General features: G+C 39.9%; 1 protein-coding gene across 1 annotated transcript in view; it reads right to left on the reverse strand.

The window, feature by feature from the left end:
- PIK3C2G (phosphatidylinositol-4-phosphate 3-kinase catalytic subunit type 2 gamma) overlaps positions 1–23,776 on the reverse strand; it is a 305,063-nt gene continuing 281,287 nt past the window's right edge. Inside the window, exons 31-32 of the mRNA XM_043516861.1 lie at positions 16,598–16,723; positions 1–1,186 (exon numbers count right to left, since the gene is read on the reverse strand). Of these exons, the coding sequence (XP_043372796.1) occupies positions 1,034–1,186; positions 16,598–16,723 (279 nt within the window). The 3' untranslated portion in view covers positions 1–1,033. The remainder of the gene's footprint in view (positions 1,187–16,597; positions 16,724–23,776) is intronic.

A 23,776-nucleotide genomic window follows, 5' to 3' on the forward strand; every position in this document is an offset into this window, starting at 1 on the left:
ATGATTTTACTTAATTTAATCTTTCAGCAGAGTAACTATTTATTGTATGTCCCCTTTACTTACTGTGTGATGGTTCTAATACATTGGTCATTTACATGTGATTTTTGGAAATGTTTAAAAGTCTATGGGGATCATTGGATATAAATATTTTTCAAACTCTAATTTATAACATTTATCTATTATCAGATATTTTGCCAGAATTTATTTATTTCCAAATATTTCCTCAGAATAAACCCAGTGAGATGAAACATCTTTCCCCAGGTCTGAAAGTTACAAAGTCACATGTTACATCAGCAAATTAAAACTTAAAAATATAAGGTACACACACAAACTAAAGGACAGTATAGTTTTAAATTCTTTTAAATGTTCAGATTTTAAATTCTGCACATATAATTACATTTTAAATGTGAAATGAGCAAGAATTAAATGTGAAATGTGCCAGAAGTTTTAAATACAAATTGGCTGTCATTCTACTATGATCTCTCAGGTGAACGTGCTATCGTACTAACTGGGCCATATTTAAAACTGATATAACTATACAGACATCAAGTAGAGTGAATTCAGCCCAATAAGCTCATTATTGGTCTGATCCAAAGCCCACTAAAGTCAGTGGGAGATTACCATTGACTTAAATGGGCTTTGGATAAGGCTCCAGCATCACAGATTTAGGGATACATAAAACACATCTAGCTGTATACAAATAACAGTGATCAGCAGGAACAAAAATCTTGCTTGTTGCCATAAGAAATGATATCCAAGATAATTGAAATTGCATGCTGCAAGCCTTTTTACACCCAGGCTAATGGGAACTTGTTGCAAGTAAAGGTAGTAATTCTGTGAAGATAGCCAAATGGCAATGGATCATGAAAAAGAGATAATTTCCTTGTAATTAGTAGTTCAATGTATATATGGTTAGCGGTTTACTGCATGTTATATTCTCAAAGGCAAATATTTTGGCTAATGTGCCAAAATGGCCCATGAGAAAAGGGAAAGAGAAATAATGAATGAATATTTCAGTTATCTAAGGCAATGTTCAAATTATACTGTTCCCCAATGGGTACCACTTTTCTTCATTTAATGGGACACTGTTCAGTTGAATGTTGATAGCTCCCACAAATGTTCCTTTGCTTTTCACAATAAGCTGTAACACACGTCCTTGGAGCTCGGTGACTGCATCATATACTACCTGCAATCATATATGGGAAAGCAGATAAAGTATAAGAAAACTGAATATTTTTGATACCAAAAGCACTTATTTTTTTATGCATCACTTATACCTAAAGATTACTACTAATGCTTAAAGTAACTGACAAACTGCCAGCAAGAGTCTCAAGTTCCAAGCCATGACCCATGCTCAAGTCAATGGAATTACACCAAGAACAAATTTAGCCTTATGTATTCAAAATAAAAAAAAGCTTCTGCTGGCTTAGGCTAGTAAAGTTTAAAGACTGAGCATTTGCAAGGAAGTTTAAAACCAGTGTTTTAACTCCACCATGAATTCAACTAGTAAAATTAATAACTGTGCAAATTACTAAGTATTAGATACATTTAGAATGCCCTAGCTTTTAAAGGATTTGTTCTTCATGTGTCACTCAGTTTGACATCAGAACACGGGGTTCCCCTATTTAATAGCTGGTTCATTAATCTCCTATCTCTGGTCACTGTTGAAATATTTTATCTTACCATATATACAGTTTACCATTCCACTGCCTCCAATGTCACCATTCTTTCACAGCACATAGCAAAATATCCAGCAGTTCTGAATAGGAGACCAGTGAAGAAAGGATTGTTTGGGAGGTGACTGGAGAGAAGACTCCATTGTAAGGTGGAGGGAGATAAAGTAGGAGAGTTAGGAAAGTAGGAAGGAGTTCTTCCTATTTTGAGGAGGGAAGGTGAGGTAGGATTAAGAGCTCAAGATGAATGTATTAGTTCTCAGAGTGATAAAAGTTAGTGGGGATGACCTGGCTAAAACACCATCCATTTTGAAAATTTAGGTTAAGTAAGGTTATTTGTATCTGTCTGATGCTTTTTAGCTATACCATCTCATTTTAAAAAAGATGATCCTGGCAGTCCTGGTGCAGACTATAATACATCCTGCACTATCAAAAGGCTAATATATATCATTGGGGTGTTGCAAGTCTTCTGTTATGTATGCACTTATAGCATCTTTTTTTTTGTACAATCAAAGAAATATAGGGCTAGAAGGGACTTTTGAGAGGTCATCAAGTCCAGCCCCTGTGCTGAGACAGGACCAAATAAACCTAGACCCTCCCTTACAGGAGCTTGTCCAACTTGTTCTTAAAAACCTCCAGTGACAGGGATTCCACAACCTCCCTTGGTAATCTATTCCAGTACTTAATTGCCCTTATAGTTAGAAAGTTTTCCTAATATCTAACCTAAATCTCACTTGCTGCTGATTAAGACCATCACTTCTTGTCCTCCCTTCAGTGGTCATTTTTGTTGCTTTCCACTGAAATCTCTCCAGTTTATTCATATATTTTCTAAAGCGTGGTGCCCTCAAACACAGTGGACACAGCACGTCCAGATGAGGCCTCACCAGTGCCGAGTAGGGCAGGAGAATTACCACCCATGTCTTACATATGACACTCCTGTTAATACACCTCAGAACGATAGCCATTTTCGCACCTGCATCACATTGTTGACTCATTCAAACTGTGATCCACTATAAACCCCAAATCTTTTTCAGCAGTACCAGCACCTATCCATATTGTAATTTTGCATTTGATGCTTCCTTCCTAAGAGTAGTACTTTGCATTTGTCTTTATTGAATGTCCTCTTGTTGATTTCAGATCAAATCTCCAATTCGTCAAGGTTGTTTTGAATTCTAATCCTTTCCTCCAAAGTGCTTGCAACACTTCCTGTCTTGGTGTCATTTGCAAATTGTATAAGCATACTCTTCACCTCATTATCCAAGTCATTAATGGAAATATTGAATTGTACTGGACCCACGACTAACGCCTGCCGAACCCCAATACAGACACCTTCCAAATTTGCCAGCGAACCATTGATTACTACTCCTGAGTACGGTCTTTCAATCAGTGATACAACCACTTTATAGTAATTTCATGTAGGCCACATTTCTCTAGTTTGCTTATGAGAATGTAATGTGGGACTATAAAAAAAAGCCTTATCATCATGTCTGCTGCTTTGTCCCTCTCCACAAGGCTGGTTACCCCACCAGAGGAGGAAATTAGGTTGGTTTGTCATGATTTGTTCATGACAAACCATGTTGGCTACTACTTATAACCCTATTATCCGCTAGGTATTTATGAACTGAATGCTTAATAATTTGTTCCAGTATCTTTCCAGATATCAAAGATAGGCTGACTGGTCTATAATTAATTTCCCAGTTCCTTTTTGTTCTTCTTTTTTAAGATAGGTACTATGTTTGCCCTTCTCCAGTCCTCTGGGACCTCAATTGTTCTCTATGAATTCTCTAAGATAATTGTTAGTGGTTAGCTTGTTACTTATATACCCTGGGATGAATTCATCAAGTCCTGCCACCTAGAATACATTTAATTTATCTAAATATTCTTTAACCTGTTCCTTCCCTATTTTGGCTTGTGTTTTTTTCTTTTTTGAGTACCTAGTCACCATTAATAAAGACAGAAGCAAAGTGGGCACCATAGCCTTCTTGTTGTTAACAGTTATTAGCTCTCCTTCCCCACTAAGTTAGAAGACCTACACTTTCCTTCATCTTTCTTTTGATCCTAAGATATTTAAAGAACCTCTACATATTGCCTTTTATGTCCCTGGCTAGGTGTAACTCATTTTGTGCCTTAGCCTTTCTGATGTTATCCATACAGGCTTGGGACTTTCTCTTAATGTGTCTTTCTCTTAATGTGTCTCCTTAGCAACTCATCCATGTTTCTACTTTTTGTAGGATTCCTTTTAGAATTTCAGGTAATTAAAGGGTGCCTGATGGAACATATTGGCCTCTTGCTATACTTTCTATCTTTCTTTTGCGTCGGGATATTTTTCAGTTGTGACTTTAATATTCTCTACTTGAAAAACTGCCAGCTCTCCTGACCGCCTTTTTCCATTAGATTTTCTTCCCATGGCATCTTACCTTCCAGTTTTCTGAATTTGTTAATGTCTGCTTTTTTTTTAAATACATCCTCAGTCTTCCCTTTCCTTAGAGTCATGAAAATTATCATTTCATGGTCATCAAAGAACTGAATGCATTTTATAAATTATTATTAACAACAGAAGTATCACATGGACACAAGGCTAGACCTACTCAGTTCAGGGATAGGTTTCACTTGGAATACTACATTCAGTTTTGACACCATATTCTGAAAAAGAAATGAGAGAATTCAGAAGAGTGCAACAAAAAATATTTTAACAAATTTAGGAAATACAGGTGAGGTCCATTATGGAGTGATTAAGAGAAGGCTTATTCCATATACAAAAATCCCTTAGGGGTAACATGCATGTGAAAGGATTATATAAAGACAACAAGAATTAGTTATATTTACTACTGAGAGAGGAATGGACTAGTAGGAATGGAGTTAAGTTGTGGCAAAGAAAGTTTAAGGTAAATATTTATAAAGTAGTTTGTTTGTCTCATGGTTAGATCACGGCAGTGAGAAACAGAATTCCTTATTCTGGGGGGTCTATTCCTGACTCTGTTGGTGACTTGCTATGTAGTTTTAGGCAAGTCAGGACCAAATTTTCAAACCAAGATGAACTGGAACTAGAACTGGGCAAAATTTTTTGACTGAAACTTTTTTTTTTTTTGCTGAAAATTTCAGATTTGGCTTTATCAAAACATTAAGCAAATTTATGTAGACTTTAAATAACTGTTTTGGTTGAATTAAAAAACTAAAGAGAAAAATCTCACAAATGTTAAAACAAACAACTTTCAAATAATCAGATTGAAATCTTTTGTTTTTTTGAGCTAGAGGGGGAGTTAGGCACCATTCACAAAATCTTAGAAGGAGGATCCCCCTTCCCAAGTGGTTAGAACCCACAGCTGGAAATGAAGGGCAAGAGTCACAAAAATAAAGGTAGGGTGGTGATATCTCCCTTATATAGCATATCTCAGTGGTTTGGGCACTCACTTGGCATATGGGATACCTGGTTTAAATCCAGACTCTGGAACAGGGACTTGAACCTAGGTCTCCCTCCTTGTAAGTGAATGGCCTGACTACTTGGCTATAGAGTCATTCTCACTGTTTTATACTGGTTCATAACTAAGAGTATTTTATGTAAAGCATTTCAATGGGAGAGATTGAAACTCACCTCCCTCCAAAATTAGGCTATAGTTTTGGGGTTAGAGCATTTACATGGGACGAGGAGAATTGCTGGCTTCAAGTTCCTGCTCCAGAGTAGGGATTTAAACCAGGTATCCCATATGCCAAGTGAGTGCCCAAACCACTAGGACATTGGGTTTAAAGAGGACAGCACCACCCTTCCTCTATTTTTGTGAATCTAGGCCTTCATTTCCTTTGCCCTCATTAAAAAATACCCAAAATGAAATTGAAATGTTTCTGACTTTTTTGATTAGCTGAAAATTCTGAAAAAAATTCCGTTTTTGGTTTGTCCTGAAATTAATTTTATTTCATTTTTATAGAACTGCCAACTGATGGAAAAATCAGTTCTTTGCCCAGTTCTAATTGTGACACATTAGTGTCCTCTTCATCACAATGTGTTGGGCCTGTTAGCATAATAATTAGGGGGAAACTGCTGGAACTTTAGATACTGTATGCTGTCAGTCCAAGACACTGTTTATTATGTTAAAAAAAATTAAGACCTCTTGCCCTAAGTTGACTTTGTGTCTTTACTTGCATTTCAGACAGAGACATCACCTAATTAATTAATTAATTAATTATAGTAATAACTATATGGAATTGGAAGGACTAGTAATCATTACCTGTAAAACATGGTTGTTTCCTGATTAATAATTATTTTGTTCATCATAATATAAGAGCACAGACACTAAAATTACTAGGATTATTTTAATATTTTAAAATGGTATTGGTGATGAGCCAAAATAACTGTTAACACTGTGCTGATGACATATTCTGAAGCAACTCTAAAGAGAACCTTTGCTTAAAAACATGGAACAGGAAAAAACAACAGAAATAACATGTCAGCCACCATCAAGGAAACAAGCAAGTATGTTAGAAATTAACTGCCTTAGTTTAAAATAAAATTAGAATGCTGATTATTTCCAGAAAGCACTGTGCTCTGTTTTATAGTTCTCGTTTCTTGAGCTCACTTGTTCAAGAAGCCCTTTTCACAAAAAAAAAAAAGCAGTTTCCAGAACATGTAATTGTTGCACATCATTCATAATAAACAGCTAGCACTGGTGAAAACAACAACATTGTTAGAAAGTATACACTGTTTGCATACTGTGCAATAAAGAGTTTCTGAAAAATATTACAGCCAACTTGTGAAATGGATCAATGGAGCTCTTCATAGCTGGTAAAAGAGCTGTACAGATGACTGTGCAGAGCCATTCTCTGAGCTCTGGGAAAGGAGGTGCTTGAACAACTGTAGTATCTAGGGGGATCAGCGGTGGTGCTAGGGCCTGGGCCTCAGCCAACTAGAACCGCAAGGTCCCACTTCCATGAAAGGGTAACAGAGTCTGTGCCCAGGAAGTATGCCAGAGAGGCCAGAGCCTACCTAGACGAAAGGAAGCTTAAAAGCACACAGATCCACCATGTGGAATCCAAACACAGCAGCCTAGAGAGCGTCCACGAGAGGGAGCTTGATCAGGGCTATGACAAGATGATACACAGACTCCAGCTGGCAAAGAAGGCAGTTGCCTGCTTTTTCCCTGGCTTAGGCTGCCATGAGTACATCAAGCCCAAATTCAAATCCCTTCACTTAAACCCAGTCAGTTTCTGATGCCAGTTTAAGGCCTGAGTCCTAAATTTCAAAGCTATTAATGGGGCAAGCCCGCGCTACATGAAAAGACCAAATTTTTATATATGATCCACTGGGACAGTTGCATTTCTCTCAGACAATACAGATCCCAAAGCCCATGAGAAAGCCTGTGAGAGCTGGGGACAAAGTATTCTCTGTGGAGGGATCTGCCTATGGAACAAATGTCTAGATGAAATGATGGGAATCCAACATCTGACCGTTCTTTAGAAAAACTTTCCTGTTCATAAAAGCTTTCCCATAAGAATGACAGTGTCAACACTGAAACCCACTTCTATCCCTAAACCAAACAAAAAATAACCCCTCTGTGAAGCCCTCCAAGCAGAGTTTTGACTCCAAACAAGGAGAAATGCCAGAAACTCCATGAAGTCTACCAGGGACTTTGCTATTGATTTTCTTTGGAAGGCACTCCGATAATATGGTAATTGGCAGCCGTATAAACCCCTAACATAGACAGATACAATATAAGGATTTATTTAAAACTATCTAATCTTCTTCTCAGTGGCACTTCCAAAAGATTTCATAAGAGTTCAAGACAAAAAACAACCAAACAAAAAAACCCCAAAAACTAATCAACCAACCAAACCAAACCTAACCCTCTAAAAAGCTCACACAATAGAGAGATGGTAACTTTCCTTTGAAAACTGCCTGTATAAATTCTGCTCTTGGGATACACAAATCCTTAGGACTTCTCTACATGACCATGTAGTTTGCAGCAAACTAGGGTGTGCATATCCCCCAAACCAGCCTGCCATAGAAGCTGTGGACCCTGCTGACTGACAGTTAGTTAGTGACCTTTGATCTAGGCCTGTCTCAAAGAGGACTAGACCAAAGTGCACTAACAAACTGTTAATACATGTCAGCAGCATCCCCAAGGACAGTTAGTCTGCCACAGGCTAGTGCAGGGCAGATTCACACCCCACCTTGCCACAAACTAAATGTTTGTGTATACAAGGCCCTACAGTGAGAGTCTGGAAAGTTCTTGTTAGCAGTGACGAAATGTGCATTCGGTACAGTAACTGAGATATTTTAATAAAATAGTCATGTAATAAACACAATACAAAGGCAACCCAGTACAAGTTGCAAATGTAGAATAATTGTGGGATTGGACCCAAATTGAGGTAGTGGAATTTATAAGTTAGTTGGTATCACCACTGTTAGGATGCTGTTGTAGCTCTTCAAAATAAGTGAGAAAGCTTGCCTTAAAATACAAGGGCTTCCAGTTTTACACTTACCCTTGAAGTTACCTTGATACTATGAGAACACACTGGGGTTAATTATGAAATGTGAACATTGTATTCTTGAATTAAAAAATCTGGAGAGTGACAGCTTAACAAGAAATGAGCTGCATTCGTAATCAATTCCTATGTTCCAGTCTCTCTGTCTCTCATTAATAAGAAAATGCTTCAGGAATAGTAAATTGGTTTGTAATATTTAAAAGGATACTGTCATGTAGGTTTAGGCTTTAAATCTAGGATTTGTTTAAAAGACTGTATATTAGTACACAATCAATATCTATGTATACATGTTTCCATGGATTTTTATGTTTTGTCTCAAGTGAAAACCATTTTAAGTGTACACCTTCTCCTGCACAGTTTGTAAAACACAAACACAGCAGCATTGTGCCAGTGCATGAGAAATAGAAAGTGAAACTGGCTCAGCAAAAGTGAAACCACCTCTCCAGTTTGACTGTGCATGCTGAATGAAGTGCAATAAAGTGAATAATAAAAAGACAATCAGACTTTCAAAATTCTTCCAGCTCTCATCATCATTGGTAACATTCCCCACTCTGCTAAGGCCACTAGTGACCTTAAAATGGCTATGTGGCCAATAGAGCATTTCCCTGCACTGTACTCTGCTACTGGAAAGCACCAGCTGCATTCATAACTCCCAGCATAAGGGAGAAAGAGGGTGTTCTGGGGCAGGACATGGATGACATAGACTAGAGAAGGGTCCCTGTGGGACTTTACACCAATGACACAAGTTATTACAGCTCCTTGTGGTGATCAGGGAGCTGCACTGGCTCACAGCAACCCCTCCTTTCTGTTGCAGAACACTGGGCAACATGGTGCCTCTGTGAGGCACAATGCCTCCTTCTCTCAGCATATGCGCAATTTGTCCAACCATTCGATGATGTCATCATCAGCCAGGTGGAGAGCCGGAGCCCGCCGTCGAAATAAGGCAGTCGGCACTTGTCATGGATATGCGGCATAGTCTGAAGTTGACCGCAGCTGCATCGTGGGTCATTAGAAAAACCCCATTTGAAGAGATCAGCTGCACAGTTGCCTTGTCCTGTTTGAAACTGGTTCAGAGATGATCACAAGGGTCTTTGCAGAACAAAACCTGGTGGACAGATGGTTGGGTCAGTGACGAGAAAGTAATTAGCAACTGTTGTCACTGACCACTCGTTGTACCAAGCAGATTCCACTGTCATGCTCTGTGGTAGCATAAATGACCATAAAGGGTGTCTAGAAGACAGGTGAGCTGGTGCGTTGTTGAAGAGGTCTGCATACAAAGGCAGGTCACTGTTCTTGTGGATCTTGGCCAGCAACATAGAGGCCTTCTCATGGCAAATATAGGGCTGTGCTATGTTACTAAGTATTGGCAACCATGGCAATGGAGTTGCATGTAAAGTCCTGGTAGCAATACGCATGGCTTTGTTAAGCTCTGCATTGACCAGCCTGGTGTGAGACAAGCGACACCAGACAGAAGTATAGTACTCTGCTGTTGAATAGCAGAGGGCAAGGGCTGATGTTCTAAGTGTTTGGTGCTCATAACCCAGGTTGAACTGGCAACTTTTCTGAGAAAATTAGGGGGTAATGGATCAGCATTCACATCGTGCTACCCATTACTGCCTGGCCCGGGCCAGAGAAGCTAATGATTCAACCAATGGACCAAATTCAGCAGTGAATCTTGGTCATGTGCTATCTGACTGTGAGCCCAATGTATCGCCATCCTTCGACTTTCAAGCCATTGGACCAGCCCTTTGAATTCTTCAGCTTAACATTGAAGACCTGTCAGCAGCCAAACGCAGCATCATTAGTGCCTTAGCTACTCGTCGCAGTGTTGACGTGATCTATTTGCAAGAAACTCATGTTGCAATTAGCGTAGCAAGATGTTATGGTATCAGTGGCTTTGGCCTCATTTCACGCACCCCAAACGTCAAATATGGCTGTGCAATATACATGTGCTCTGACATATTTGATGTTGTTCCACTTTCCTCCTCCAGGTTTTACAATGCGATCCAGGATTGCCAATGTATATAAGCCGCTGAGTGTGCATTGGAACCAGCAGATCCTTCCAATACTTGATCATCCACCAATCTTTGCTGGTGATTTTAACAGCCACCACTCTGAGTGGGGGTTCACTGATTTGGATGACGATGTTGAACGATTGATGGATTGGGCGACTAACAATGACTTTGTGTAGATTCACAATGGAAAACAACATGGCACATTTCTTTCACCCAAACTTTGCTGGGTCAGTTCACTAGATGACTGTTCACAAGCCCTGAGCCGTGTAGTACCTGATAACTTCCCCCATAGCCAACATAGACCATCACTTATTCACATCGGGCTCCAGGTACACATCATTTGAAGCTCAATCAAGTGTTGGTGGAATTTCCAGAATACAGACTGGGAAAAGTTCTGTGCCATACTGGAACACAGTGTGGTTACCATTCCATTGCATTGTATCCCAACCCAGTCAAAGATTACTATCACCATTTCCAAGGCGCTATATACAAAGCCACATGCTCAGTTATACCAACTCAGCTATTCCTTGCTAAGGAAATTCCAATTATCCAATGACCTGGACATCGCTGACCACCTGACTGAGTCTCTTAATGCTGCCATGCTCACTCAGTGGAAGGAATTTACAGAGAAGCTTTGACTTAACTTATTGCAGCGGAAGTGCTGGAACTTGATCCGCTGACTGGGCGCTACTCAACAACCTTCATGTCAAAATCATGCACTGGTTAAGCCCAATGCGGTTGCAAGCTATCTACTGTGGGTAGCAAAGGTCCCATTGGAGAAGCCATTCAAATGCAAAGTACATGATGAATGGTGCCAACTTCGACATCAGAATGTGGAGTCAACCAGAGACATTCATGATCAATGAGCTAGATAAGGCCCTTAACTTCATCAAGCCAGACACAGCGGTGGGCTATGATAATATCTTGCTGGAATTCCTCAAACACTTTGGACCAAAGGCATTACAATTGCTTACTAACTTTTACATATGTGTCATTAATGCCTCCTTAAGCTCCCAAGTATTAAGGACAAGGTCACTCAGTATGATAGACTTTCAAGTGATTAACCAGCTCTGCTCACTGGCATGGGAGGGAAGGATCGGCCCTCCTTGCCCCCCTTGAGATGGCTTTAACAGGGAGCAGTTCTTTCGTTCAGCAGACTTCAGAGGCTGCTGTTTTGACCAGCTCCTGCATGGGAGTGAGGAAGGGCCCCAAGGAGAGAGAGCTTCTTGCACCTGTTCCTTTTTCATGCATATCTAAGCAGATACCATGTAATCCATAATTTTTACCGTGTCCCTTTCACTAAGTTGTAGATGAATTTTTAAAAAATGAAGAAACATTTTTTAGACAGAATAAACGCAAGGACAGAAACAGTAAGAGGTCATGTAATTTAATACAAATATGATTTGATTAATGATGCCGTATTAATGTGACAGTACTAATGTGTCATGGTTCTTGGCCAAAATATAAAAATTACCATCTTAATTTTTCATTTAAAATCACTGAAGAATTTTAATTTGCAAGCTGCATAGCTAAGGAATCTTTTCATTACTGAGGATCTGTACATGAAAGTGTCGGGAGGGCGAGAACTCTCATTCCTTGGGCCATGAGAAGCTGTAGGCATTGAGGAATGACACAATTTACAGGGACAGAGCACAGTCTACATGGCTTTCAATCACTCCTTATGAGTTAGCTCTAAGAAGGCATTGCAAATTCAGAGGAAACCAGGAATATGTAATTAGGGTATAGTGCGGAAGAAAAGGTTGAAAGATTTGGACTGGATACACAGTATGGTGCTAAAGCTATCAACTGCCAATATTTCACATGTAGTCCAGGCCAATTCTCAAATCACCGTTTCATAATAATTCTTGCCACTTATACATTCAAATTAAACAGAAGTGAAGTGCTCAAGGCCACACAACAAATCAGTGGGAGAGCTGTTAGAAAATTCAGGTAGTCCTGACTCCAAAGACTTAAGTGTGGCTGGCATATGAGGAGTCTAATGAAATTTTAATCTCCAATAAGGGACAGTTGTTTCTCTTTCCTTAGCAATGGCACAGTTTCTAGATTTTCTGTCAACTGGCCAAACTACATCTTCACCTGTTTCTGGAAGAAAAAAGATAAATTGAGGGAAAACTTGAGCCCATAGCATGTTACATAGCTGATACTACAAATGTTTCAATATAGTCTTAGAACCTTGAAGGGGAACTAATGCAGCAGGTTCTGCTCCTTTTCACTTTTTGGATGTGAGAGCTTTGAGCCATCCCTGCTGGGGAATCTAAATTCTTCAGGTCTAATCCCTTTTGACCCCTTAGCTACCTCTTGCAGCTCTTTACATAGACAAGGAGACTGGGACTTTTTAAAATGATACCTCTTTATTCCTTTCCCTGTTTCATCAGCCTATTCATGATTTTCTTTTTCCCTACTGTACATCTGTTTTCTCCATATTCTTTGTCCTCATCCTCTCTTTAAAGCATCTTTCTAAACCAAGATTACGTTGTTTTTAATGAAATAAAAGTACAAAATGCAAAAACAGCAGCAAAAAAACTGCCTGCTAACAGTGACTCCAAAACACGCAGTCTGTTTTATATAGTGTCACACACTTTCCAGACCTTCATATTTTCAGTCTCATACATGAGGAAAAAACAAAACAAAAATAAGGCTTATAATTTTCTGCAGGCAGTTACACAAAGAGGAAAACTAAAATCAAATATACCCAGGACAGCCACATTCTCCGCTTCCAACACAGAGCAAAATTAAAAATACAATTTCCTTCCAGCCCTTTGGCTTAAATAAAAGCTTGTGAATTCTTATAAAAAGAGCTACTATATTACTTTATTCAGACTCTTGGACAGTAACTAACTTAATAGAAGGCTGACTTGTGTTTTTAGTTGTTTTTTCCAGTTCCCTGAGGCTCAAAAAAATATAATCCCTGCTTTTGTCTTTGTCCATTACCTACAGACATGGAAAATGCATGCAACCTGGCATCACATGGGGTGGTATAATCACAGAGATTGCTAAACAGTGTAAGGAACTTCAGGTTTGAACCATAGCTTCCCATCAGGGTCAGCTCAATTCTTCTTTGTGAACTAGACTGAGTACCATGTGCTTCACTGTGCATATAGGTCTTTCAGATGAGATCTTAAAATATGGAGGTCTTGTCTCAGTTGATGTTAAAGTTTCCATGATACTTTTCTTGAAACCAGAAGTTTTCTCCGGTGTCCTTGGCCAAAATTAACACTCCTCCTACTGAGTACTGGTAGCTTGCTGCTCTCTCTCACAAATATGCCAGCGTTTTAGTGGTACTGGAGGTATATGGTGTATAGAATATTTGGGGAATCTTTCATGATGATGGGTGTTAAATATATGTAAGACCGTTTTAATTTAGAGAAACAATCTCAGTGCAATGATTTGGGGAATTTGTCTATGTACATCTTATAAACAGATGTTACGAAGTTATGAAATTGTTGCATCATTGAATGCGTGTTATGTGGTGGTAGAGTCCACCATTTGCTGACAGGGACTGTAGCTCTGTTGTCCCTACTCTCTGCCAGACCAGGAACAACAGAGAGTTATAAACTGTGCTGTGACTGAACAATGGGTATGCTAAGGTAATTGCCTGAATGGGGAAAACAGTTTGACCAAGTTTCTCCCCAGAGGGCTGGTGAATTGGAGAGTAGAAAATCACCAGCAGCAGAACAAATAAACCAGGTATTGGTGGAGAAACATAAATTCAAGTAAGTCAGATAGACACAGGAAACGTTGGGCACGAGAGAGGGGCATGTTTTTTAGTAGGGGAGTCCTGTTTAACTATGGGACCAGACAAGATCACAGAAAGGTGACTGGCTTAGAGAGGGGAGGGAGACTCTGATTCTGAAGAGAAGCTGTGGGCTTCAGGAACAGGATCCTGGAAACAACACTGGACTTTGGGGAATGCTTTGAGCTTTGGCAGAGTATTGAGGAAACTGAACATGGAAATGCATATAGGTGTGTTTATTATTTTGTCTAGATATGTATATTTCTCATGCTGCTAAGTAAAGAGTAAATTGTGCTTAGATTCCTGTGAAAAACTTGCATCTCTGTTTGCTTTCAATGTCATGTGTCCCTGAAGGGTTAAACTGTAAACCTAAAACAGCCACATGGCTTGAGTTCTGGGAGAGGGTGTGTTTATGCTATAGACAGACTTTGAGGGGTCAGCACTAATCCCAGAGGGTGAGGCAGTTGGATTGAGGAGTCCCAGCTGTCTGGAGAGGGTGCTACAGAGGATCTGTACTACAAGACTGTGTCTAGAAACCCCACCCAGGCACAGTGTCTGGATTCTGTTCAGACTCAGGAGGCTCAATGCACACGTGTCTAATGAGGTAGAGCGTGGTGAGTGTCCAGGCAAGAGGGGAGCGTGTGTGTGTGTGTGTGTGTGTGTGTGTGTGTGTGTGTGTGTGTGTGTGTGTGTGTGTGAGAGAGAGAGAGAGAGAGAGAGAGAGAGAGAGAGAGACATACACCCCCCCCCCCAGCAACTCCAGTCCACTGTAACTTTAATGGCTAAAAGGACAGATATAAACACAACAGATACATAAAGTCTAATTTCATTTAATTCTGCTGTTGGTGTTCTAAGGCGCCAACTTCTAGCTGTTTCAGCCATGAGTGTAAATACCATTTGCTGAAGCCTGCTTACAATATGAATTGAAAATGTACAGTCTAACTTAAGGAACAGACCAATTGAAAATACTTAATAGACAATTACTATGTAGCATTGTCTAAAAGTAAAAACCACAGGACTGGGAAATTGGAAAACAGGGGTTCTAATCCCAGCTACCTAACTTGCCTTGTGTCTGTGTGCAAATCAATTTAACTTTATCATGCCTCATTTTCTTTATCTGTACAAAGGGGCAGGGTACCATACATAACAAGGGTGTTTTGAAGCTTAATCAAGTAGTGTGTGTGACATGCTAAGTATCACTATCAAGGCCCTAAAGCCCATTGCTTCCTTAAATACGCTGTTTGAATCCCCCCTTCAGTTTCAACAGAGTCTTGTGTATGTCACGTCCTGTCCTGTAGTGCTGCTCTGGGCAGCTGTATGGCTGCTTCTTTTCACCCCAGAGGTGGCTGCATTTCAAAGGTGAATGAAGTGATTACAAAGGTCTGTAAATTGCCAACAATTTGTCTTAAAAAGAGGCTAAGTCATTTTTATTTATGTAATTATTTAGTCCAGTACCATCTTTGCGCATCTTTTGACATTTTGTAGGGGCAGCAGTGGTGCCTTCTGCTCCAGCATGCCCTGTTGGTACTGCCATTAGATTGTCCACGAGTGCTTATTGTCCCTGCTTATATTGCAGCTACCATCTATATCTGGAGGCCATTCCACTACTCATGACCTGTGGATGCCCTTGGTGACCCATGACACTGCCCCTGGGAAAGTGACCCAGAACTGAGGTTGGGAGACATGGCCAACGTATCACCCCATATCAGGAAACGTGATCATGTGTACTGTCTTTAGTCTGTTTGCAGAGTCAAATGCTAGGACAAGATTCCTAATACTGAAATCCTTAATTGTTGTTGGATGTCTGGCTTTCAAAGAATGCTTATAATAGCTCAGCTGCATTGGTCTGGGCAAGTTGATTGTATTGCTGACTCAAGAATACCCAAGGCTATACTTTAGGGTCAGTTAAAGCAAGACACCTACTCTCATGGTGACCAGTCCAAATGGTATAAAGATATACCAAAGTCACACCTGAAAGCGTGTCAGGCCTACCCCAATAACTGGGAAGCAACAGCCCATGACAGAGCAAGGTGGCAGCAGATTTGCCATGTTGCCATTAACCGCTTTGCAACAAGGCACATCAACACCTTACGTGAAAAACACAAACAGCAAAAAGCAAGGACACAACAGCCTGCAATGGTCTTGCACAATCTTGTCTGTCCCACATGCAGTCATGCTTGCCATTCTCGCATCAGTCTGATCTCACATATGTGTTTTAATTTATTGTGTTCACAGAACCCTCGCAGATCAATACCAATGTAAAACTCCATCCATCCTGTTATTTAGTATAGTGAAAGCTAGTTCAGTGTCTGTTTTGTGTAGGTATGTTAGAATTATTCGATTCATTAATATTGTATTGTTTAAAGTTACAGGTATGAATGTGAATAAAGCATTAAACAATAAATAATGGGCTTTAGTAGTCTAACATGGAATTATAATTAAAGTAGAAGATTGAACAGTACTAGTTAGCCAACTATTTTCCTAATGAGAGAGACATAAGGAAACTGTTGCATCACTGAGAACTGGAAGCAAAATGGAAGCCCATCAGTGTTTACACTTCACCTTTGGATATGTCCCCATTCCTTGATTGTAACAGTTATTGCAGCTCTCAAAGCTCTATTGCTATTTCAGGAAAGGATTTGGACAAGAAATGCTGGAAGAAAAATGGTAACACTCACAATTTCATTATAAGTAGGGTCAGTGCTTTTTGGAACTGCTTTCGTTTTCCTTCTGCTGACTTCATCAGGATCTGGTAAAAGATAAAATTCAGCATGTGCAGTTGGGGCAGAGCCATCTGGGAGATGCTGTAGAACAAAAGGGTTATAAATATGAATGTCTGTGTTTCTAGCAAGGAAAACAAATAGAGAGGGACCAAATTAAATCTGGACTTAAAGCAGACATGAGGAGACTTATTACACCGACAAAGTTTTATTGGTATAAAATGGAGTACTAACCAATGTAAACAACAGAAATACACAGAATTCAACCACATATTGTGTTGGGGAAAGTAAATGAAAAAATAAAAACAAAATACAATTCTCCAGATTTAATACCTTTAGTGGAAGAATCCTTAAGCATCAGTCCACTTTAACTCATGTGAAACTGGTATGCAATGTAGCCCTTACATTCTTCAAAGCAGTGCACAGAAACTGGAGTTTAGCCAGGCATCTCCTATTGACTTTAACCCATAAAAAATGAGCCAGCTCCAATGTTGATATGGGGACTATTAATTGTTTTTAAGGGTGTTTCACAGAGGATGCTAGCACAGAAGATCCAGGAGCATTTTCAGCTACAATACTTATATAAAGTCTTATCTAAAGGGCAGGAAGGGATACTTATATAAAGTCTGTCCCACTCCCCACCTCCACACAGCTGGGAACTCTCTTTATTCTCCCCATTAACACTATACATATTGACTATTGGGCCAGGAATCAGCAAGGACAGGAAGAGAAAAGGCCAAATGAGAGGGAATGGCTGTGGAGATCCACCAGTAGTTTCCTTCTTGATATGTGGATAGAGACAGCCAGAAATTTGGCCCTTAGAAAAGGAGATGGAGATTGCAAAGAGTTATGGTTAGTTATCTGGGAGAGGGTCTGGTCTATTTTGTGTAGGGATCATTAGTTGTGAAAAGAGATGAATAAACTTGTTCTCAGTGACCTATGAATATAGGAACCAAAGCAGGTCAGTGATCCATCTAGCTCAGTATCCTGTCTCTGATGCCCCTACTGGATGTTTTACAGGAAAATGCAAAAAATCCATAAGTGAGCAATTGTGGAATAGGGGGAAGTTTCTTCCGAGTCAGTTAGTGTTGGCTTATGCTTGTGCATAGCAGTGCCTGTATTCCTCACTAAGAATCTCCCAAACCAGGGGCCATCAAAATGCTGACAACACAACATGAAATTAGACAGCACAACATGTAACATACCATCATAGATGTTTTACAAAATGTCAGCAATTTTGAGGGTGTTTTTAGGCTTTTAGAAAAAAAGCATACTGGCCAGTTTGCAAGCATCAGAAGGAAGTGGGCATCCATGGACAGAAAGTGAAGTGAAACTCCATGTAAACTAACAAATAAAAGAATTTTCTGAGCGGATGGGCTCCGAGTGTTAATTTTGCTGCACAATCATATCTATATTCCTCACTTCAGCTTCACTTGACCCATTACAAAGCAGTTGCTCAGATTTGGATAATTCACAGTATGGGGCCAGAAATGTTAGGTTTTCCTGCAGGAACAACATATCTTTGAACTGGAGATGCTACAGGCATCCCAGCAATAACTAACATCTATGTAGATGAGAAGATGCATAGATGCATGTGTGAGTGTGTCGATATAACAATTAGCTGATGACACAAAGACTTTTTTTTTGTTACTTGAAGTGATCTCTCACAGTGTACAATTTGGTCCAACCATACAGCTTAATGTGACTATGGCTAATGTTGTTACTACTGCTTACATAGCACACTGCTGGCATACAAATCACCTACAGCTCCTCCACCCCTTCTTTCCCCACCAAGAGTTTAGGGCAGAAGTGAAAAAGACTATAGTCAATTTTAAATACATAAGAAATTTAGATAGGCAGGATGCAATTATGCAAATAGGAACTTCACTAGGGCATTGAGGCTAACAGACAATTTTACAGGACACAGCACTGCATTGTTAAATTAACACAGTATTAGGAGTCATGCAATCCATTGAAAAGCCCCTCTCCAAGGCTTTTGGATCTAGGGTGACCAGATGTCCTGATTTTATAGGGACAGTCCCAATTTTTGGGTCTTTTTCTTATATTATTATTATCATCATCATTATTATTATCCCTATTATCCCTATTATTATTATCCCTATTATCCCCCACCCCGTCCTGATTTTTCACATTTGCTGTCTGGTTACCCTATTTGGACCTGTCATCATATATTAAAAATCCAATCATACTAGCACCTGCAAAAGTAAACTCAGCAGTCTCCCCCAAACTGTGCAGGAACAAACCAATCTAGCCTTAAACATCAACCCAAGGTGCACAGATCCTCCCCTTCACCAGCCCCTTTCCTCTGCTAGGAAAAAGAGATGGGCTTTTCAGCATGCACTGAAGGATCAACATAGTTCAGACCAAAAGGGAGAGTGGATTCCAAAATTCAGGGTCCCCCATGGAGAAGGCTCTGACAGCAGCTCCCTCTCTTTTCAACTGGGAAGAGGGGAGGGGGTCCAGCTCAAGTCAAAAGCAGCATCTTCTATCCCACCCAGAGTCAGCATTCACAGAGCGCACGTGTCACATGTTCATGGAGGAAAAACTCCGTAGTCAGTAAGTGAGGTATCATGTTCTGCGGTAGCTTCAGCTGCTGAGTTGATATAAGTAGAATTGAGTGAATAACTGAGTTTTTGGTTCAGCCTAAAAACTGAAAAGTCAGGGAAAATACTTGGTGTGAGAAAGAGAAAGCATTCCCCTTTTACAACTCTTAGCCCAGTGGTTAGGGCATGTGCCTGGAATATGCAAGACCCAGATTCAAATCCCCACTCAGGAGAAGAGACTTGAATGGAAACTTCCCCTGTACCAAATAAGTGCCCTAACCACCAGGGTGTAGGCTATCAATCTCACTGTTGAAACAGTTCCATGAAGTATAGGTTATACTGCTCTCAAATCTTTCCTGTTGAATGTACTTAAACATTCATCGGGCCAAAGAGAGAATGATCTGTAGTCTGTTGATTCACCTGGGTGGTAGGAGATGTGAATTTATTTCTTCTCTCTGCCTGATTCAGAGGAGGGATTTGAATTCACATCTCCCACCTCCCAGGTGAACACTTTAATCACCAGGCAGATCTCCAGCTGGTGGGGGTAACCTGGCCCACAATGTAGCAATACGATCTGGACCCAGATTCTGCCAGGGGCCTTTGAAAGGGACTCACCTACACAAGAGCGGGTTGGTAGAGGTAAGATGGGTTGGAGTTTTGATGGAGCAATGAATAATAGTAATCAGGGTAGGCAACTTTAACATCCCCAAACAGCTATATTTAGGAGTGACTGGTCCACATAATTTACTGTAGTTGCCTTTGAAAAATATGATATTCAGACATGAGTTTATTTAGGAAACACATAACTTACTAGAGAAGCATAAATCTGAAGAACAGACAACCCTGAATGACAAACAGGTCAAAACAAATGCTAACACATTTGAGACGAGATCTCAATATTCATTTTGTACCTAATTGGTGAATCCTTACATAATCTCTGTTGCATGAGGTATTTGGGACGGCTTTTCTCAATTTGCACAGTAGCTCAGCATTGCCTTGTGAAGAACCCGTTTCACTGGGGGATTTCCTGAGACAAGGCATGCAATCAGACCTGACCAGGTCACAAAAGAGGCTTTAGTTTCTTCATTCAAAAGCATTATTGTCAGACACACCATCCCAGGAACAACTGGGAAATTTTGTCAATTTGGGAATCTCAGTGTGAAACCAAGGGTGGGATTAACACGGCAGAACTATCAAGAAATCTTTGTGAAGTGACTGCCTTGGTTAAATTGAGAACTTATCTGAATAAGGGAAAAAAGGAGAAAACACAAGGAAATATTACTTTCCTAAGAATGATGCTCTCCACTGCTAGCTTTCATGACATTGCATCGAGTGACAAACAGTCTGATTCTCCTCTGACTTTGTCCTGATTCAGAATACACCAGTGTAACTCCATCACTGGTGTTATATAAAGTACAAGTAAAAAGAGAGGAATGTCATTGCTGGTCTCAGTTAGTCCAACGTACATCTGTTGTGAAAATCTAGTATAAACATGGGATAAGATTTTCAAAAGCACAAGGAATAAAATTGGATGTGTTTGGTACCTATGGAGGCTGCACTGGATTAGGAATAGTGGATTCAGAATGTCATTTACCCTTTATAACATTTCCATCATCCCTTTTGTTGTTTTAGGAGAAACTGTCATATCAAAAGAAGGTTGGTGGCTATTTTCAGGATTCTGCTTATTTTGGAACTTGCTGTGAATTTTTTGATGTATATAGACATTTTGGGTCAATTTCTTCAACACATTGGCCATCTCACAGTCAAACAGTCTGATCACTGTGTCAAATAACTGAGCAGTAGTAGCTTATCTGTCTGAGGAAAGAAACACAAGAAGTCAGCTTGGAAATTCTGCTCTAAAGCTTTTGTTATTAGCAGATCAAAATGCCTGGTTTCTGTCCAGAGTCTAGGCTGTGGAAAGAGCTACAGTATGCCTGCGGGATATTTGGTTCCACGTATTAACTGTTTGGTGCAGTCTTCATAGCTTGATTTTGCAAGAAAGCACAACACATACACCATGGCTTTGGGCCAAATTCAGCTCCAGTTTAAATCTGGAGTAACTTCATTAACCCATTTTCAGACATGACTTAGGCATTTAGGAGCCTAACTCTCAATGATAGTTCACAGGTCTCTTTTGAAAATGGGCCTTAGGTACTTTTGAAAATGTTATCTGTTAACTTTAGTGAAGTTACTCCAGTTTTAAATTAGAGCAAAATGTGGACCAAAGCCTTGGGTTTTCTGTTGTGTTTGCTTAGAGAAAAATTCAAAAGCTACTAAGACTGGTTAATGTATGGAACCAAATTCCCAACAGATATGCTATGGCTCTTTTCACAGCCTGGACTATGAACAGAAACCAGGCATTTTGATCTGCTAATAGCCAAAGTTTAGTGCTGGATTTAAAAGCTGACTTCTTGTGCTTCCTTCTTCGTACAGATAAACTACTATTGTTCAGTTATTTGACAAAGTGACCTGACTGACCCTGAGATGGCCAATGTACTGAAGAAATTGACCAAAAAGTTCTGTATATACTGAAAAAATTCCAACTAGTTTATATATCACAGGAAGCTCTAAAATAAGCAGAATCCTGAAAATAGTCACCAGCCTTCTTTTGATATGTCAGTATTTCCTAAAACCACAAAGGGGATGATGGAAATGTTATAAAGGGAGAGTAAACAACATTCTGGATCCACTACTCCTAATCCACTGGAGCCTTCATAGCCACCAAACACTTCCAGTTTGATTTTTAACATTGTGTGTCTTCATAGCAGTTGCTAAAATGTCATGCACTGGTGCAAAGTTGCTGATAGGGAAGATGATAATGGAGCAATAGTGTAAGAAACATTACCATACAAGGCACAATCTAAGATGCAGAATTACAAGAACATTCAAGTTTTGTGCAGAGAAAGTTGGTAAACTCTGGGTGCCAGTCAATGGAAAGAGGCACTTCTTTTCATATCCCTAATTTAGTATTAAAAATGTGGCTCACAGAATATACCCTCTGTAGCAAAGTTCCATAATTCATTCCACGTTAGATTTCCAAAACCGAAAGTAGTATTTGATATGTACTTACAGAAATCCACCTAGACAGGTTATGGATTTGTGTAATTCAATATTAAATACACTAGTTATATTTTGGGAAAACAGAGAAGAAATGAAATTTTCTACAAAAATTACATTGTTAGCTGCTTGTTTCCCCTTGCTGACTACCTAACTCTCCTTTATGATGCAATTTTCTTTGACACTAAGAAAGCCATAAGGGTTTCTTCTAAATCTGGCATATTTAAAGCACTGAAATTCAGCCTGACAGCATGACTCCTGAGTCTCTTTAGCATGGGAGTCTGAAGGGAAATTTTTTGAAAGCAACAGTTAGATATTTTGCAGAAATTTTATCTTTGTTAGCACCTCTTCCTAAATGAAATATTTCCTTCTGGCAGTCATTCCTCAAAGCTCACTCTCTTTCACTTTTTTCGCCTTGGCCTAAAAGCTTCTGATGCTCCAGCTTTTGGCATTCCTGCTGCCTTCCATCCCTGGATGAAACACTCTGGTAGCTCCTGAACTTCGTCTGGGTTCAGCTGCTGTTCTTTTTCTAGAAAAGGCTCCATCTCGCATTTTTTAATCTTTAAAAAAAAATCACAGATAACTTCCATTCACAACTTCTGCCTTCCCTCCTCTATAAATAACTTCCTTTCTTCTGCTTTCCATCCCCGGTAAAAATATCTGGACATCTTCAAGTCTCAACTGCCTTTTTCCCTTCATAAATAAAAGATGCTTATGGCTCCTCCTGTCTCCCACTTCCAGCTACTGCTTCTACCACTCTCAGACAAAACTCCCCAGCAGACCCCACTCCTACCTTTGGTTCGTCTTCACGTCCTCCCACAGAGACACACACTCCCCTTCCTCTCATTCTAATGAAAGAATAGGAATACTTGTGGCACCTTAGAGACTAACAAATTTATTTGAGCATAAGCTTTTGTGAGCTACAGCTCACTTTAAGCTTATGCTCAAATAAATTTTAGGTTTCAGAGTAGCAGCTGTGTTAGTCTGTATTCGCAAAAAGAAAAGGAGTACTTGTGGCACCTTAGAGACTAACAAATTTATTAGAGCATAAGCTTTCGTGAGCTACAGCTCACTTCATCGGATGCATTTACTACTATACTAGCAAAGATTTCCTAGTGTGGACACAGCTTTACTGGCAAAACAGGGGCATTATCCTAGGTTGGGGCAAACCAAATTGAGCTAGAAAGAAGACTTCACATGTAGACCCTGTTTAATAATGACACTATTGAGCAATATGGTAATTGGGCTCAGACACACATGGGTGGGTGGGGAGGTGGGGTGGGTTGGGCTAGTGTCACAGTTCAGGGAAACTGCATCTGTATTTCCCCAAGTTATAACTGTCTCAGACTCAGAACCAGAACAACCATGAATAGTTCAGCCTTCCCTTTACACAACTTGGGCCTTTGATCTTGGCCTCATGCAACAGGTGATCAGTAGACTCCTCACTCCTCAGGAATAGCTTCATAAGGCTGGGTTTTTGCATTACCAAAGGTGGGGAATTTGCATTCACCTCCTC

The sequence above is a fragment of the Dermochelys coriacea genome, chromosome 1 (genome assembly GCF_009764565.3).
Source record: "Dermochelys coriacea isolate rDerCor1 chromosome 1, rDerCor1.pri.v4, whole genome shotgun sequence".
In the NCBI taxonomy this organism is placed as follows: domain Eukaryota; kingdom Metazoa; phylum Chordata; order Testudines; family Dermochelyidae; genus Dermochelys; species Dermochelys coriacea.